This window comes from Phyllostomus discolor, chromosome 4 (genome assembly GCF_004126475.2).
Source record: "Phyllostomus discolor isolate MPI-MPIP mPhyDis1 chromosome 4, mPhyDis1.pri.v3, whole genome shotgun sequence".
Lineage (NCBI taxonomy): Eukaryota > Metazoa > Chordata > Mammalia > Chiroptera > Phyllostomidae > Phyllostomus > Phyllostomus discolor.
In genome coordinates this window covers 7,980,977-7,998,875 of record NC_040906.2, presented here as the reverse complement: position 1 = coordinate 7,998,875, position 17,899 = coordinate 7,980,977, and the positions used below count along the sequence as shown (strand labels likewise).

Genomic DNA, 17,899 nt, shown 5'->3' with positions numbered 1-17,899 from the left:
GGAAGTGCGTTTTGCAGAATAACAGGAAGCACTGAGGGACATCCATTCTGTCACTCATTAGATGTACCTATGCCAGTGTCGAAAGCAAACGGAAGTCATTTTAAAGGAGACCTGTCATAGCAAAGAATGCTCTCAAAACTTCAAAGAGCTGTTTACAAGACGTATTAAGATCGAATTCTGCTTCAGGGAACTTGATGTGTTATCAGTCCCGCTGCCTTTGATAAGTCCAAGATTAGGGTGAGTTTTATTAACTTGACATAAAGAGAAGATATCTGGGAGGCTGATTTCTCTCCAGCAATTCTTTCCTGGCACAAATCCTGCTCAGAGACTTGGCTCTACCAGTTCACAAATAGCAAATCTTCAGACCATGAAGTAAAGCATGGATTGAAAATGTCCAGGGACTGTGAGAATATGACAGTTACTAAAATGCTTGCAAAGTAGAGGAAAATCTAACAGACATTCAACAGTGAGGGGACACTGGGTGTCGGGTTCAGATTAGTTTTAAAATTCTATTTAAAGAAAGTTCACCCTGTGCAAAGATCATTTATTTGGCGTCAACTAATAGTTTTGAGCATCAATTTCGTGTGCCAGTGGCTTACACACAAACCTTCAACATCACACCGACTCTAAGTTACTTCTGAATCAGAGAAGTTACATCACTGGCTTACTACTATCACGTGGTAAGAAGAGAAACCTGAAATGTAGTTCAGGTCTTTAAATTCCAAGTTCAGGTTTGTTACACAACATTCAACTGCCACTCTGGAGATAACAGATTTTGATTTATTTTGAAGAGCGACAAAGACCTTTCGCTTAGTGTTTAACATATATACAAGGATAACATTTATCATCACTTAGCTCATTTAACGCAAAATCCCTATGACTCACTTTAACAAGGGTGGCTGTGTCGTGTTATAAGAAGGACTGGTCCTGTGAGGAGAAGGGACATCGGGCAGTGTCTGTGTGAGAGGCAACTCAAGGGTCACCACGGGACGCTCTAGTGTCCACTCTCCACCAGCAGCTCTTTCTCCCCCATTTTTTTCTCGTAATATTTTGAAATCCCATCATTTTAAATGCATTATTTTGGGGAGTTAAATTGCACACATTAAAACTTCCCCCAGATTTGGTGCTCACTAAGTTACAGTGACAGAGAGGTTAGCTTACATTCTCACTTGGACGGATTGACCACGTCTGCTTGGAGCTTCGTGACACGTGGAATTCCATAGTCACGTGTAGGTTCCACAGGTTCAATGGTCAATGTCAGTTAAGGGAGGGGGCAATAGTACTCGTTCATCAGAGTCAGTAGTTAAGTGAAAACAGATTTTACTTGTTGTAACTATACTAAGCTATGCAAATCACTAACACCTCAGTGTGAACTTATCTGATAACTTTCTTAATATTAGAAAGGGAGAGATGGGCAAGACAGATAATTCTAGAAGCTAAGGCTTGGATAACTATATGAGTTATTGTGCATGCCAGAACACTTTTGAGAGCAAAAAGGGGTCTATTAACAAAACTCCAAGACAATATATAATTGTGACAGGGTGGCGTGGTCACCTGGGCTCTGGGGAAAGGCAGTCTCTCACTGATAAAAATATATACTAAGGAGTTCCTCCTTCAAATAAGTCCACCAACGTCTCTTCCCCAATGCTATGGCTTTTTCACAGCTCTGAATTCCAGGGATCATATTTCTCCAACAACAAAGAGAAATTGAAGCAATTACATCTGGGTAGGATTCCTGAGAGCCTGAGAAATTCACTATGGAGCACATGAAAAAAGTAAAGTCAATTTGCAATGTTTTTCAGAGGCTGATTATCCAACTAATGTATTATTTTCTGGACCTCTGTTTTATTTCTTCCACCAGTTAATTGAATAAAATGTCAGTACTGATAAGAAGATTTGGTGGGGAAGAAGATGAAGCTATTACATGAAATGAGTTTGGGGAATTACCAATGGATTTCAATTATGCATATTACTCTTCCTGAAAGTGATCGACTAGGAAGAGTGGCGATTTAGCTGGACAACCTTGCTATTTCTAAGATATAGCTGGCCTTGTTCTTTTTTGCTTCTTTGTACACAACATACCTTATATGTGCATTTATGAACACACAAATCCTCACTTCTCCAGTCCTATTATTTGTGATTAATAAGATTTTTAAAAGAATTGATACATGATCATTTAAATCAGCTTGCAGTAATAAAATAAGGGCATTAAATCATTCCATAGTCAATGTCTTTTTACTGGGGGGTCTATGTTCCAGATACAAAGAAGAAAACATTGTTGATCTATGGTTTTGAAGGGAAGAAAAACTACTAGAACCCACGTGGTGTATGATGAATGGCGTGTATGCCTACTAAGCTGTCTTTAAATGCAATTACTATGCGAGCTTAAGAGAATATTTAAAATGAAAGAGATGCACTATGAAATTTAAAAAATACATTGCCAGTACACAATGGTGTTGATTTTGCAGTAGCCCTTTCTAAATTTAATTGGATATTCTTTTTATTCATTCAAATCTTAATTATACTTCAAAGTCCAAACTCAAGTCCACTTCCCTATTGAAGGTTGTTGCCTATTACAGGTTCAGAGTCTGCCTCTGTTCTTAGCTTTTAATGCCTATAATCCTAGTTGTTCACCTAGTTTATACTAAACTTGACTTATTACTCTATAGTTATCTTACGTAATGATCTTTTGATTTTTGAATTACTGTTGAATTTTCACAGGAGAAACCAGCATTATCTTCCAGACTACACTGTAAATTCTTCAACCGTGGGGGCCATTTGTGATCTATCCTTATATCTTTGTCCAAGATCCTACAGAATTGTGACTGTATTTAGGTTGAACCGTATGAAATTGCTGAACATTTTATCAGTCCCACCTGTAAAGAAGAAAATTTCACATGGCTTAACCTACAAATAGTTGCTCTAGAAATAATTATGCGATTATTTGTGGGATTACATTGTGAGATCAATGAGGGATTAAAGAGTGGGATTGTATTTAAACTTTAAATTCTTATTTGTAAATACATTTATGAATATAAGTATAAAATATACATGTACTGATGAAGTTTTTTAAAATAGATGATTCAGTCGTGGTTTTAACTTTTCAGGTAGACATCCACCCCCAGACAGTTCCTCCAGTAACTTTCAGACCTGACTTTTAAAGAAATGAATATGATTTGTTCTTTTCCAGGCAAATAACTCTATCTGAAATAACAGATCATAAGGTACTGGCTCTCAGCGTGGTAATGCCTATATTAAATCATTTTCTGGCACTGTATAGTTGTTGATAAAATTATTCTGTGGAATATTAGTAATCTCTATTTTGAATGTTTACAGTATGGCAGGCATTACTCTAAACATTTCACATCTACGAACTCATTGAACCTTTTCCTATCTTCTTTTCGCAGATGAGCAAATTGAGACATGATGAAATAATGTAATTTGTTCGGCATCACACAGCTAATAATGACAGAACTGGGTGTCAAAGTCAGGCAGTCTGACTTCAACCCTTCTTTTAAATACCTCGGTGAAGCTAACCAACAGGAATAGAGTTATCTAAAAATTAGAATATATTAAAAATTGGTTAGCCTTGTGAAATGTATAGCATCCAGTGAAGACTTTGTAATTTGGAGTTACAGAGTTGAATAGAATATACCTTAGGCTTGGGGACCTGCAGTTTCAATTATTTTATAAGCAACTCAAAATCATTTTGAATTACAGTATGGCAGTTTCCTGCATTAAAAACTGGAATCTGTAGAAGGGGAAGAGTAATAAGTCATATAACACTTGAAAATAAGGTCCCTTAATTAATTAGCAGATTCATTTTCATATTTGGTTATAAATGCAAGTATGCAAGTACTTTTGTAAAGTTATGTTTTTTGCTACTTTTTAATAATCAGCATATGTTCTCTAATGCAAGTATTTGTTACTTTGTTACTTGAAAACTATACAAAGTCACACAAGCAGAGAATAAATAAGGTTGTTTAACTGTATACAGTAATCAATAAATAGGCTTATATACATATAGAATGTGCATCATATACACATATATAATATGTTTAGTAATAAAATTTATCTTAATTCACATCAAGTATTTTTTATCATTTGATTTTTGTTATAATTTTTTATCATTTGATTTTTGTTATAATAATTTAAAGTATTTTTTGTCATTTGATTTTTGTTATATTAATTTAAAATCCAGGGTTGTCCCCTCTATTTTTAGATGAGAAGAAAGATATTTTCCTCTGAAATTCAGCATCAAACTAGTGAGCATATTACTGGGTGGAGAATTGGGCATTTTGCTTCAAGTTTCTGGGCTTTAAGTTGATTGGCTGGAAAAATGAAGTCATTAAATTAGATGATTTCATGTTGTTCAAATGATGACTTTCTGCAAATGCCTCACAGCAGAATTTATTCATTTTTTAAAAAATCATTAAATTTATTGGGGTGATGTTGCTGAATAAAATTATACAGGTTTCAAGTGCACAACTCTATAACAACTCATCTGTATTTGGAGTTGTGTGTTTGCTCAAAATCAAGTTTCCTTCCATCACCACTTATGCCCCGCGCCCTCTGCCCTCTTCTGCCCCCCCTACCCTCTTTCCTTCTGGTAATCACCATATTGTTGTCTGCCTGAGTTTCCTTGTTTTTTTCTTAATCCCCTCACCTTTCTTCCCATCCCCTGAGTTTCCTTCCCCTCTGGCAGCTGTCAGTCTGTTCTCTGTATTTAAAAGACTGTTCCTACTTTGCTTGTTAGTTCAGTTTGTTCATTAGATTCCACATATAAGTGAAATCACATGGTATTTGTCTTCCTCTGACTGGCTTATCTCACTTAGCATAATACTCTCCAGGTCTACCCACCATTACACAAGTCTATGGTCTGGGATGTGCAATTATTTTTAACCCTCACTGGAGGACATGCCCATTGATGTCAGTGAGAAGGGAAGGGACTGAGGGAGGGACAGAGAGAGGTCAAGAGAGTGAGACAGAGACACTACAACTGGCTGTCTCTCGCACATGACCTGACTGGGGATCACACCCACAACCTAGGCATGCACCCTGACCTGGAAGCAAACCTGCTACCCTTTGGATGACACGCCAAGTAATTGAGCCACACTGAACCAGGATAGGAGGTGCAAATTTGTGTCTCCTAGTAAATAAGCTCAGCATACCTTTCTTTTTAAGGAAATATCTAAAGGAGAATGGTCACTGGTTTTTCTTAGCACAGACTTAGGAGTCTGATACTCTAAGGTGAGCCAATCAGGGTGTGTGGAGGCTTTACTAAATGGAGATTCAAGAAGCTATTCCCCACGGCTGAGTGTGGGAAGAGGAGCTGAGAGGAGGTTGGAACTGAGGTATTGTGGCCCAGGAGGCCTATCATTTTCAAGTCACATCTGCCTGAACTTCTTGAGTTTTCTGATCATTTCCATGAATTAATTTTTTAAGGTCATTAGGGGTTCTCACAAACAAATTATGGGTCATTCTGTTGTCATTTCTGCTTTAGGAGAAGTTCTTGAAGAGCCAGATTAAACTAGTGTTCAAGGTCAGTCGGGGAGAAGAAGGTGGTGTGGGGTAAGGTTACCTTCTTGCAGGCGGTGACGGAGCTCCCCAGGCTGCTTCCCGAGCTGCTGGCGCCGCCCTGCTGGGCCACCGGAGCCTCGCACATCAGTAGTGACTCCGAGTTGCTATTTGTGCCCAAAACACAAGAGAGAACACGTTACTCCAGTGAGCCATCTCCGTCTTCAGACGGGAAGAAACACGATGCACCTTATCAAAGATCATCTTTCCAGACTGGCTGACCGCTGCAAATCCTCCTGCTGACGTGTTTGGGTGGCCACGCTTCTCTCACTGGGGGACCACTGAGAGCTATTCTATTGGCAATATGAAACCGCAGCCCAGTGCTGAGGTGGCCGCAGTGATCTGCCTGACTTCTGGCTCCGGCGACATCTTTTCTTTTATTGCTTTATTATTTAAATTGTATTTTCCAATTACAGTTGACATTCAATATTACTTTGTATTCGTTTCAAGTGTGCAGAATAGTAGTTAGACAATCATATGCAATATTTCACAAAGTATTCTCCCTGGTAGGTCCAGCATCTATCTGACACCATGCATAATTATTACAATATTATTGGCTATATTGCCTGTGCTGTACTTTACATCCCCAGGACTATTTGGTAACTACTTATTTTTACTCCTTAATCCCTTTACCTTTTTCACCCATCACAACGCCCCCACCTCTGGCAACCATCCGTCTGGTCTCTGTATCTATGAGCCTGCTTCTGTTTTGTTAACATCTTTTCTTAAACAAGAGGTTTTAAAACTTGAGTCCTATCTTTCCATCTCTACTCATTTTATTTTTTTTTAAATAAGGGAAAATGTAATTTTAATCAGGAGGCAGGGTGGTACCATAAAAAGAGAATGAACTTTCAAAAACACAGATCATCTCTCCTTCTTTTCATTGAAATATATTGGCTGTGTGACATTGTGTAAATGTAAGGTGTAGGGCATGTTAATTACTCCGGCCACTAAAAAGAAATGGTCATTATGTAATCAGGCCCCCTCTTTATTGACTTGTGGCTGGAGGCAGGGCAGTATCTTAGCTCGTCTGCCTCCAAAATTCTAGACTTTATATCTCTGTTGCCTGTCTCTGTCCAATCTTGGTGGTTTTGACTATACACAGGGCTGTACCAGCACTTTAAAACATTTAAAATCACTTCTACATCCACAAGACATGATAAAAATTGAAATTGTTACCAAACCCGCTTCTCATGATTTGATTGGAGATTTTAAATAAGATCAATTTAAACACAATGACCCTCTGAATCTTTAAGATTTCTAAATATTTCTCTTCTGAAAATAAAATTTGGAACAAAGTACTGATATTTCAAATCTACGTATTTTATTTTTTGATGTTCACCACATAGAACATATACAATTCATTAACGTACATGTTTGAAATATGATCCTAATGATTCCTTATATAATTATCAACCCAACATACAGAATTTTTCTCTTAAAATAAGCACCAAGCCCTGGCTGGCGTAGCTCAGTGGATTGAGCGCAGGCTGCAAACCAAAGCATCGCAGGTTCGATTTCCAGTCAGGGCACCTGCCTGGGTTGCAGGCCATGACCCCCAGCAACCACACATTGATGTTTCTCTCTCTCTCTCTTTCTCCCTCCCTGCCCTCTCTAAAAAATTAAATAAGTAAATAAAATCTGTTTTTAAAAAGCACCAAATAAATTGGTTACACAAGCAATGTATTTATTATATATAACCCTCATGATTTAAGATATAAATTAGTCAAATTTATTACCTTGTAATTAATTAGCCATAAGTCAAACAGTACGTGAATACTGTCTGTTAGTATTTCCTTTATTAGTTACTGTGAGTGGCTCTTTAAAAATGTGCTGATGGTGCTATGTTACAGATCATCAACTCAGGTAAATATTGGACAGAATAATTCAAGAAAAATCTGTTTTAAATTTTTATATATTATTTTCTGAGTAACGGCCACACTAAGAACTAATTTAAATTAAAGGATATCACCATGTTACCTCTCCTTAACTGAGAAAAAATAAGGAAGGAAGGAAGGAAGGGAAGAAGGAAGGAAGGAAGAAAGGAAGGAAGGAAGGAAGGAAAGAAGGAAAGAAGGAAGGAAGGAAGGGGAAGGAAGGGAAGGAGGGAGGGAGGGAGGGAGGAAAGAATGCCTAGCTTTTCTGGGTCTGTCTCTTTATTGATAAATCAAATGTTTGGACTAAATTCTTCCTAGCTCTAAAAGTCTCTTGCAAAGTATCATGGAGGTCCTGAGTTTTTATCCCCATTTTTACCAGTTTCCCACAACGTGGGACATATAATATTTTAAGCTGCCATTTAACTGTGTCTGTAACTTTAATGTAACTGCAGATGACTTTCTGAATGCTTCTTGGCCACAAGAGAGTTTGCTTTTACCCAAACACTAAACAGTTTTGAAATCATATGCACAAAGAAGATAAGACCATAGACCAAGCTGACTCTGGTCCATGATAACTTAGCCCATGAGTTAAGGAAATCATATGTTATTTCTTCCAGGAGTCAGTCAGTCCCTGTGTGCAGGAGGTCAGGGAGACAAGCTGAAGAGTCACACAACATGTGTCCTGCTGCTCTTGTGTCCCCTAGGCAGCTCTGATGATCTAGTGAAGAACTCCCATCCCAGGACTTATGTCTATTGTTAGAATACCTCCCGTGTCTCTTTGCAGGGTTAGCAATCCTGGGAATGGGAATTAGGCAGGATGAGAAGTAAAGCTGAGACAGACCTGACACTGTGTAAGATAGAGTAAAAACAGAGTTTCAGTTATCTCTGATCACTCTAGAAAGAAATCGCATTTAACTAGGGCAGAGTTGGGTAAGTCCAAAATCTGGGTGTAACGGGGACATAGAGAAAAGGAAAAGCTCACCTATGCAAATTTCTTCTTTCCCTACAAAGCACACTGTATATGACTTCAAGCAGGCAAGGTGCTATAGGAATTGTTATATACAAAAAAAGTTTAAGAACTGCTGACCAATCAGATGCTAGGAAGACAAGGGCAAGTCTACCCACGTATCTCTTGGTATGAAAGCCCTTCTGCTAATAAGGTGATTGTGAGATCCTGCTTAGAAATGAAGGTGAGGAAGGGAATGTCAAAGTCTTGCTTGCCTTCAGGGCTTACTGCATTTTTCCTAATGCTAAGTCTGTATAGCATTCATACAATAATTTTTAAAATATATATTTGTTTATTGTGAGAATTAAACGAGGCTGTGGAGTCACAGAGTGGGACTAAAGTCAGTGCATTGCTCGGTAGCGAGTGCGATTCAACTCTACTCCAGTATTCAAAGTGAAATCATCTTCTTGTCTCCAGACACACATGAGAAATCAATTCAATGATGCCCGATATCCAAAACTAAATGTAAAGAGGCTTGTATCTTTTAGACTGTGTGATGTGGGTGTGAATTTCCAGGAGGTGACTTTACAACACAGCCCAAACTGTTCTCATGCCTTTGGGATGGAGGTGAAACTTTTGGAGTATTGGCAAAAACACTGTCCTTGAACTGTAGAGAAGCAGAACGTTGGCTGCTACAGGAAGAGGCAGAGATGGCAGCAAAAGGAAACCTGCACATTCTTTCAAATGAGTTCAAACTGACATTAAAGCAACTGCTGTAGTGGCATCATCACTTGCTCCTTATGGGGAAGGCTGCAAGTTCTTCCCGGAGATGTTTTCCTTTGATTTGGACAAGTGTTGACAATATTTATTAAGGACATCCATTTAAATCGGTTTCATGCTGAAACTGCTAAATGGGTTTCAAGGAAGAAGGAGATCCAGGTTGAAAAAAAAGACACGAAAGCAGAATTTGAAGTAGTGACTTTAGAAATATTATGGGAAGAGAAGTAGGCTTCTTTACAGAAAATGTCATTTCTGAGTAAGCTGCTGAGTTGCTACTGTGCTGTAATCACTGATGACCCATGCATGGTGAATAAGTAGGTCACCATCAGCAGTGACAATCAATGGCTTAGGGAATATTCAGCTATTTCCCCAGAAAGCAGCAACCAGTGCCTGGAAATTGATTTCTCTATATGTTGTCACTGAAAGTCTGGTCTGTGAACCAGGAGCATTGATATCGCCTGGGAGCTGGTGAGCCACCCAGCAGCTTGGGTCCCTCCCTGGGACTACGGAATCAGAATCTGCATTTTGACATTCAACTCAGGTAACACATATACCCATTAAAGCTTAGGAAGCACTCATCTGGCATTCTTATTTGCCTTTGGGCCTTTGCACATGCTGTTCCTTCTTTTAAGAACACCCTTCCTGATCCCCTCCTTCCTCCCAGACAATCCCCAGTCTACCCATTTTTATCACCTCCTGTACCTCCCTCCTTCTTTCCCTCTGCCAAGGAAGCCACTCTTCTCCAACCTTCCTCCAACGTCCCAGGCACACACATATACACTCACACCCTCACCTCTCCTCTGCCCCCACATTCCCACCCTCACTCCAACCCAAGAAGTGAGATAGACCCTTTTCTAGTATGTTCCAACAGCACCCTGAACCATGTCCTGTTGTAGCTCTTGTCAAAATGGCTTATAATTGTATAATATTTGTCTGTCTCATTAGGCTATAAGTAATGAAGGAGGCAGGGGGGCCCTTAGGACCTAGACCAGCGCTAGGTAGGCTAAGTATCTATTAGTGTTGCTTGTTCTTATCTTTCTGGGCATCCTGGCTGACCTCAAAAGATTATGCACAAAAGAGTGAATTCAAAGCTAAATTTTCTGCAGTGGTGGCAGATGGCGGGATAAGCCACATCTGAGGAGACAATTTAGAGACTATCCCTGGATATTTCTGATAGAAAAGGGTCCTGCTGCTATTGTTTGTTACTAATATGTCAAGTAAACACAGTGTAAGGTTTAACAATGTTAACAGATTCTTAGAGATAAGGTTTGCTCTTATCTTCTCCCCTTCTTTAAAGAATGCTTTTAGTAAAATGTAGTAATTGCCATTGGTTTGATTGTTTCAGTTTCATTAAGGATATCTATTCTTTAGCTTCTAAATCCTCTAATCTCAACACTGGGAAAAACAAAAGGACTCACACCTATCAGAAGAGATCTTGAACAAGAAATTGAGTTTTGGTTAAAATTAATTAATGAATTTAGAGGATTTTAAAATATAGCTTCTCATGGTTCAAAATAAAAGTTTGCTAAGGTGAATGTTCTCCTTTTACCCTCAGTCAAAAGACTACATTGTCACATAAACCTCATGAGCTTGGGTCAGTCTTTCAAAAAAATTATTTGTTTAAAAAAAATCCCATGAGGCATTAGTTTCTTTTATGTTCACATTCTGACTGATCTATTGGCAATGACTCCCTCCTTGACCAAGGTTTAGTTAGGCTACTCTGAGCCTTTTTTTTTTAACTGGATTTCATTTGCTACATTAGTTTAGCAAGCTCCACCCACCCTTGATACCTGATTAACTTCTTCATCCCTTAACCCTGTTATCTTAAGTCCAGAGTCAGCTTTGCAAGAATCCTGTTAGGCCATTTTAGCAGGAGCTGCCGTATCCTTGCTATTTCCTCTTAAAAATTTCCACCCACTAACCCCTTCCCTCTGCCCATTGGCTACAAGGCCCCATTGCTCCCTGTTGTGTTGGAGTAGAGATCAGTTCTGCACACACTGACATCTCTCTCCTGCACTGCAGTAGCTCAAAACCTGTCTTGCATTTCTAACAAGTACCTGGTGCAAAAGTTTGCTTTTACACTGTGTACACTTTGGTTCCTTTCCTAGTTTTGTTTTTTAGGTAGAAGAAAGTAAGAAGTTACTAGAACAGAAGCGTTTCTGTATTCTTTTTTCTTTTTTTTCTTTTACTTCTATACGTGTATTTTTCTTCTCTAGATTGAAGACATCAGATTGTGATTTTCTCATCATGTCATCTGTGCAAATTCAGTCTGTTACCAACTCATCAGTGGCTGGAAGGCCTATAACATTCTCATTCATTCTGTAGAATTTTAGTAAACTTTTCACAAGAAACAACTATTCAAACCTTAAAAATATTTAGAAACCATTGTCGTGTGCATTGTTTCACTATTTAAAGGTAGCCGAATAGTTGTAGAATGGCAATTTTCAGACCTTTTAACATCCTATACCAGTCAAATAACAAGAGTAATGATAGTAACATTATAAAGTGGCCCACCATTCATTTTCCCAAATAAGGACCTTTAAAGAAGTCCCTTGCTACCTCTGTTCTCACCATAATTCTTCAAAGACTGTACATTGTAACAATGTAATAAAGACTAAAATGTATTATCTAAAACTGAAGGATACTTCTTTTTAAGACAAGATTATTGATAAATTTCACTATCATTTTTGTCCTCAGATCAGTGAAAATGTTGTTGAAGATCTAAGTTTATGTACTTTATACTCAAAGAGAGTATAAAGAGGTCATTCATTATTAATGATAAACTAGCTCATTCTTAGCAGAACAAATGGCCTCATCTTAACTATACTTTAATTCAATCTTTATTGTTAAAAAGTTGACATGATTATAGAATTTGGGACATAATTAGTAAACACCAATGACGGGTAATTTCCCTATTTTTAGTACCAGATTCACTTAAATCTTTTAAGCTGAAAAAATATATTGAATACTGTTCAGTAGTGACTTTTTCATGCAGGCAACTGCCAAATCTCTCAGACATGTCCAGTGAAAACAAACGGCCTCATAAGGAAACAGTATTAACATAAGTAGATTAGAATAGAAAAAACAATCAAGAAGTCACCTTTTTAATATAAAAAGGGTGGTACTACAAAACAGTATTAGTGGTAATGTAACAGGGCATAGCCAAGGGTGGGGGCAAATGAGGATTTGTAATGGGGCCCAGAACACAGGGTGTTCGGGAAATATGAGAGAAAAATAGATATATGATGTCCTCACCCCACCAGTCTGAGCTGGGGGATGGGACACAGGGAGCAGGGCCATTGAGAGCTGTTTTGCATAGCAGCTTTGCAGCTAACCTCTGGTGTTTTCATTTAACGTATCTATAGCCTTTAACTGGTTTCATGGGTATGTTAAATAGCTGTGGTTGTGCTTTGAGGTGGTGGGGGATGGGAGTGACTTCAACCCTGGATGTAACTGGGAAGCAACTCCCCCTGGTTACAGTGCCTGCGTGAGAGCTTGGAGATGATTGGCTCCATGCCATGGGGCTACGCCTGCCCGGACTTACTAGGCAGCTGAGTAAAGCTGGAAGAAGACGGGAATGCTGGCAGGTGTCACTGATTGTGGGAGGAGTCGGAAATGGGGCTGCAGAGGAAGACTGGCTCGGGGATTAAAACCCAGGTGCGGTGGCCATACCAAGTCGGAGAGGACCACATGGCTGTGGCAGAGTAGTTTGGGGCCACTTGGAGATCATGGCAGCAACACAGCTGATGGTGCCAGAACCAAGGGGCTGCCTGAACCAGGGACTTCTACTTCTTTTCTTGAGATACAGTACCCCAGACTGGGCAAAGGAGGGAAGGAAGGACTGTGTGCATTTGTGGGTATTCTAAAGAACTTTAGTATTTTAATGAGGACATTAAGCCATTACTCTAAGTCTGTATAACCTTTAAATAAATAATTCCTTTCCTTTTCACCAATCTCTGGCATTGAGAGACGTCTTTCCTCTAGCGGCAGGCAAAGCAAACCTAGTACGGGGGGGAACCCCAGAGAAGAAAGGGAGGTCCTTTCGGTAACAGTATATTATTCACCCCCCACCCCGAGTCTGTTCTGTAGCAGTAATTGTATATTATATATATAATAAATATGAAATATAAAAATAAATATATAAAATATAAAATGAATTTTATTGAACACCTGTGTATCAGAAACTATGCTTTGCAAATCTATATATCTCTGAATAAAGAGGTGATGACAAATAACGCTCTCATGCCTTTAATCCCCCCTATAGTGTTCATCGTCTTTGGACCTTTAAAATTGTTTCACAGTCTCAGCCTTCACCAAGATCCCCCCAAATAATTTTGACACTAAAACACCTTGTTCAGAATAGAGGATCAGATAAGAGAACATGAGAGCTTAGCTTTTCTTCCCCTTTCCTAATGAGGGCTATGGGGGAATATTTAAGACATATGTCTCACAAATGGTGTAGGTGCAAAGAGATGTTACTTTAATGTAAGGGAAAATATATACATTACTGTTCCTAATTTAGTGTTGCATAAATGTGTGTTTATACCAGAAGACCATTAGATGCTTAGTGTTGAATAATTTGTCTCTAGGGTGCTTTACTTATTTCTTTTTAAGTTTTAGGTGTAGATTTGGATGGTGAGAAACTCATTATATCCCTGCACTCTGCTGCATCTAGACTTTAGTTCAGAATACGTTACAGTAACTACCTGAGCTTCCAACTGTTTTTCATCTTTCACCAAAACACTTTGGCAAGTTCTTCACTCTCTTGTACAATCTTCTTTATATTACTTCTAACAAATGTGAACACCGTTTAATGCATAGCAGGTGTCTAGCACTCCACAAAATACTTTACGCAGTCATTTAACTATACCCTTTTTTGTAGATGAGGAATCAAGCCTTAGAGGTTAATGCACAATCCAAGGTTATAGCACCGGCAGACAGCAGATCTGGGATTGGACCCGTGTCTCTCAATGCTGTGCCATGTTATTTCCCACTCTACCCTCTAACATTTCTTCTAGTTCTTTTCTTCAATGACCGTGGCATCTAAGTGAGTCCGAATGCAGACAAACCCCAATGCTTTGGCATTTGCAAAACCCAGGTTCAGGTTTCCACTTTATCAATTACTAGCTGGATAAAGCTGAACACATTACTTCAACTTCTCTAACCCTTAGTTTCCTCATTTATAAATGCAGATTATACCAGTAGCTTCATCATGGAATCCTTCTGGTGCATCTAGACTGGTGGATGCTGGTGGTTAAATGAGGTTATGCTTATAAGGCAGTAGCATAGAGCTGGCTTAGGAAAAGCACTCGATATTAAGTTAAGAAATGATACCATGTTAAACCTTATATATTTATTTACTCTTGAGAGTATTCTTGTTGGACTTTCAGCATATTTTGATATTAACTTTAACATAATAATGCAAAGCATTTTGAATAAATGCTTGTTATAGTGACATTTCTCTTATCTGTTCTCAGACCTGGGTTTCTAAAATAAATACAGTAAAATTTCCATGTTGCCCTGGCTGGCATAGCTCAGTGGATTGAGTGTGGGCTGCGAACCAAAGCATCACAGGTTCAATTCCCAGTCAGGGCACATGCCTGGGTTGCAGGCCACGGCCCCCAGCAACAGCACATTGATGTTTTTCTCTCTTTCTCCCTCCCTTCCCTCTCTAAAAATAAATAAATAAAACCTTTTTAAAAAATTCCATGCTTATCTTGACTCGGCTATTTTTATGAATTTATAAAACAAAGAATAACCAAGGCATTTTTAAATCCAAGAGATCACAGAATTCATTCAGGCTAAGACTGTGTCAAGATGTGGCCTGTTCAGCCACACAGCCTCACATCTCTCGCCATGGGACAACACCCGATAATTGAAGCAAAGCCTCGAAGTGTACAGAAGACCAGTCTGATGGGTGCAGAAGTCTGAAGTGATGGTGCTTCAGGAGGGAAGGAGTTGTACTGCTGAAACAGTCCTTAATTGGAAAACTTTAATAAATACATAAGACTGATTTTTCTAAGGTATGGTATGTATTTTTTTTCCTCTGTGTTTCTGCCTGCCCCTTTAATTTATTGGCTTAGTAAACCTTTTCATCCAGGGATATGGAGAGTTTGGCTTCCGTGGAGGCCGATTCAATTACCCCAGACATCACATCCTGTAACTGAGTTAAAGAAATGCTACAGGAAGGGAGAAAAGGAATGGGATTCTGGCTTGAATCACGCATGGTGGTCATTCACACTGAAAGTCAGTTATGTGAAATGGTATAATGAAGAGAAGGGGAGTAAAAGGAAAGATAGGAAATAAGTGTGTGGAGAATATGGATATGTGTCCTTCTGAGATGTTGAGAGTTGGTTGTGTAGAGTGAAGATTTTAAGAATTCTCTGTTGAGCCTTGGTTGGTGTAGCTCAGTGGATTGAGTGTGGTCCTGCGAATCAAAGGGTTGCTGGTTCAATTCCTGGTCTGGGCACATGCCTAGGTTGCAGGCCAGGTCCCCTGGCGGGGGGGCGGGGTGCATGAAAGGCAACCACACATTGATATTTCTCTCTCTCTCTTTCTCCCTTCCTTCCCCTTTCTCTAAAAATGAACGAATAACATCTTTTTTAAAAGAATTCTTTGCTGATAAATGAGTGAATGTATTTTGTTGGTCTCTTAAATTAGGAAAACTTATGTATGGTTCTGTTATCAAAATAATATGTGACATTTTACATGTTGCTTCTGTGAGCAGAAATGTATACGACTTTCAGGAAAAACTATCTGAACCTGCTTATTTGTGCACGTCTGTTGCCTAGTAATACTCTTGGTAGGAGTCTACTCCAGGGAGCAGACGCCAAAACAAAGACAGGTACCTGAGATGCTCACTTCAATATTATTAATAGAAAGAAAGAAAAAGAAACAGTATATTCACTAACAGTTACATTTGATGGAGTTAGAACGCAGGCATGAACCTGCCGTTCCCTCCCCTGAACATTTACATGGGAAAATGCTCTCGTGCTAAGTGATCGCGGCTGAATACGAAGTGATACAACAGTCGACACAGGTGGCATCCCTGTACAGGTCATTTCTGGGCTTAACACCTCACGGTAGCACTGCCTTCCATCTGAAGCAAAACTGTACAGTGTGTCGTCGCCGTGGGCTGCAAGGCCCAATGTGCTTGGACTCCAAGTCACCTCTGGAGCTCGTGTCCTCCACACTGCCTCCCTCCACTCCGGCCGCACTGGCCTCCTTGCCATTCCTAAAACAAGGCAGGCACACTGTTGTGTTAGCACTTTCCCTAGCTGTCCCCTCTGCTTGGAATGCTCTTTGGTCAAAGACCTGCATGCGTTACTTGACCACCTCTGCTAGGATTTTCTCAAGTGCCTCTTCTCCACAGGGCTTCTTGCGACCACCCTATGGAGTTGCCACCCAGGCCTCCCTACCCCTGGCTTCCCAATCTCTCCTACCTTGCTCTACTTTTCTTAGCATCAGTATGATCATTTTCTGATATTCTATAGGATGCACATAACACACATATTTACTGTGTCTGTTGTTTAGTATGTGTCTCTCCTCCTTGCCTAACTAAAATTTTCTGTCTAGTCTTGACACCGAATTCCCTATTAGTGGTTTAGAATCATTTAAACTGCAGGCAAGCAGCAGGACCCTGAAGGGATGGGACACAGAAAGGGTGATATTTGGCTATAGAAATAGGTAAGGTGCACAGCAGAGTTTGCATTTTGGTGGAAGTGATTCTGTAAACCAGGAAGCCTCCAAAATCAGGGTTGAAATCTGAGGGTTGGGTACCCAAGGGGCTCATAGGATGCTGGAATGAAAAAGGAGGCCCTGGTCACGAGCTGTCTGTATTAACCCCCTGGACTCCACACCCCACAACGAACCTGGATTCCTGGGAGTGGTTCCTGGCAGGCGAGGCAGCGGACTGGCAGGTAGGTGAGTCTGGTTCAGTTGCCCACATGGCTGACGGAGAGGGCCACAGGCACAGTGGAGGAGTTATCAGCACCCGCAGACGTGGAGAGGATGCAGGAGAGGAGAGGAGAAGGGTGGGGAAAAAAGAAGCAGAAGTCTTAGTACCATGCAAAGAGGAAGACATACTCACAGCAGGCTGTCTTGAAAAAGAACAATAAATAGAAGCCAGATGATGAGGTTGTAACAACTAAAACATAATCAGAGAAGGGTTCAAAGATTACATGCATGTTTTCGGCTAGTCTCTCTCATGGGTAATATGCTGGATTTTTGTCCTAGATTGAGCTTCACATCTTTGAAGCATAAAAAGGTAATTTTCATCTTGTAGGTAAGAATTTTAGAGTCTTCCAATCTGGCTTATGTGTATCGACAGATAAAAAAACACACTTTGTGCTTCTTGAGTTTAATATTTTTAATATTAAAATTAATATTATGCCCTGGCTGGTGTGGTCAGTGGATTAAATGGCAGCCTGTGAACCAAAGGGTTGCTGGTTCAATTCGCAGTCAGGGCACAGGCCTGGGTTGTGGGCCAGGCCCCTGGTTGGGGGCGTGCGAGGGGCAACCACACACTGATGTTTCTCTCATTCTCTTTCTCCTTCCCTTTCCCTCTCTCTAAAAATAAATAAATAAAATCTTTAAAAAATTAATATTAGGAGTAGATCAGGACAACAGATTTTTATGGACATTTATTCCAGTTCCTTTGAATGATGTGTTTCTATACAATACTCACTCTATACAATACAATTTGGCATGCTTCAGCCCT

General features: G+C 39.7%; 1 protein-coding gene across 6 annotated transcripts in view; it reads right to left on the bottom strand.

Annotated features, from left to right (window-relative positions):
- Window positions 1-17,899, bottom strand: part of LOC114494546 (SPHK1 interactor, AKAP domain containing) — a 118,666-nt gene that overhangs the window by 83,904 nt on the left and 16,863 nt on the right. For 2 of the 6 annotated variants that reach the window (XM_036022751.1, XM_036022754.1), the window contains exons 2-4: window positions 17,052-17,130; window positions 15,943-15,945; window positions 5,582-5,684 (exon numbers count right to left, since the gene is read on the bottom strand). In XM_036022751.1, coding sequence (XP_035878644.1) covers window positions 5,582-5,684; window positions 15,943-15,945; window positions 17,052-17,130 — 185 coding nt within the window. The remainder of the gene's footprint in view (window positions 1-5,581; window positions 5,685-15,942; window positions 15,946-17,051; window positions 17,131-17,899) is intronic. The other 4 variants (XM_028509745.2, XM_028509746.2, XM_036022752.1 and 1 more) reach the window with 2 other exon arrangements.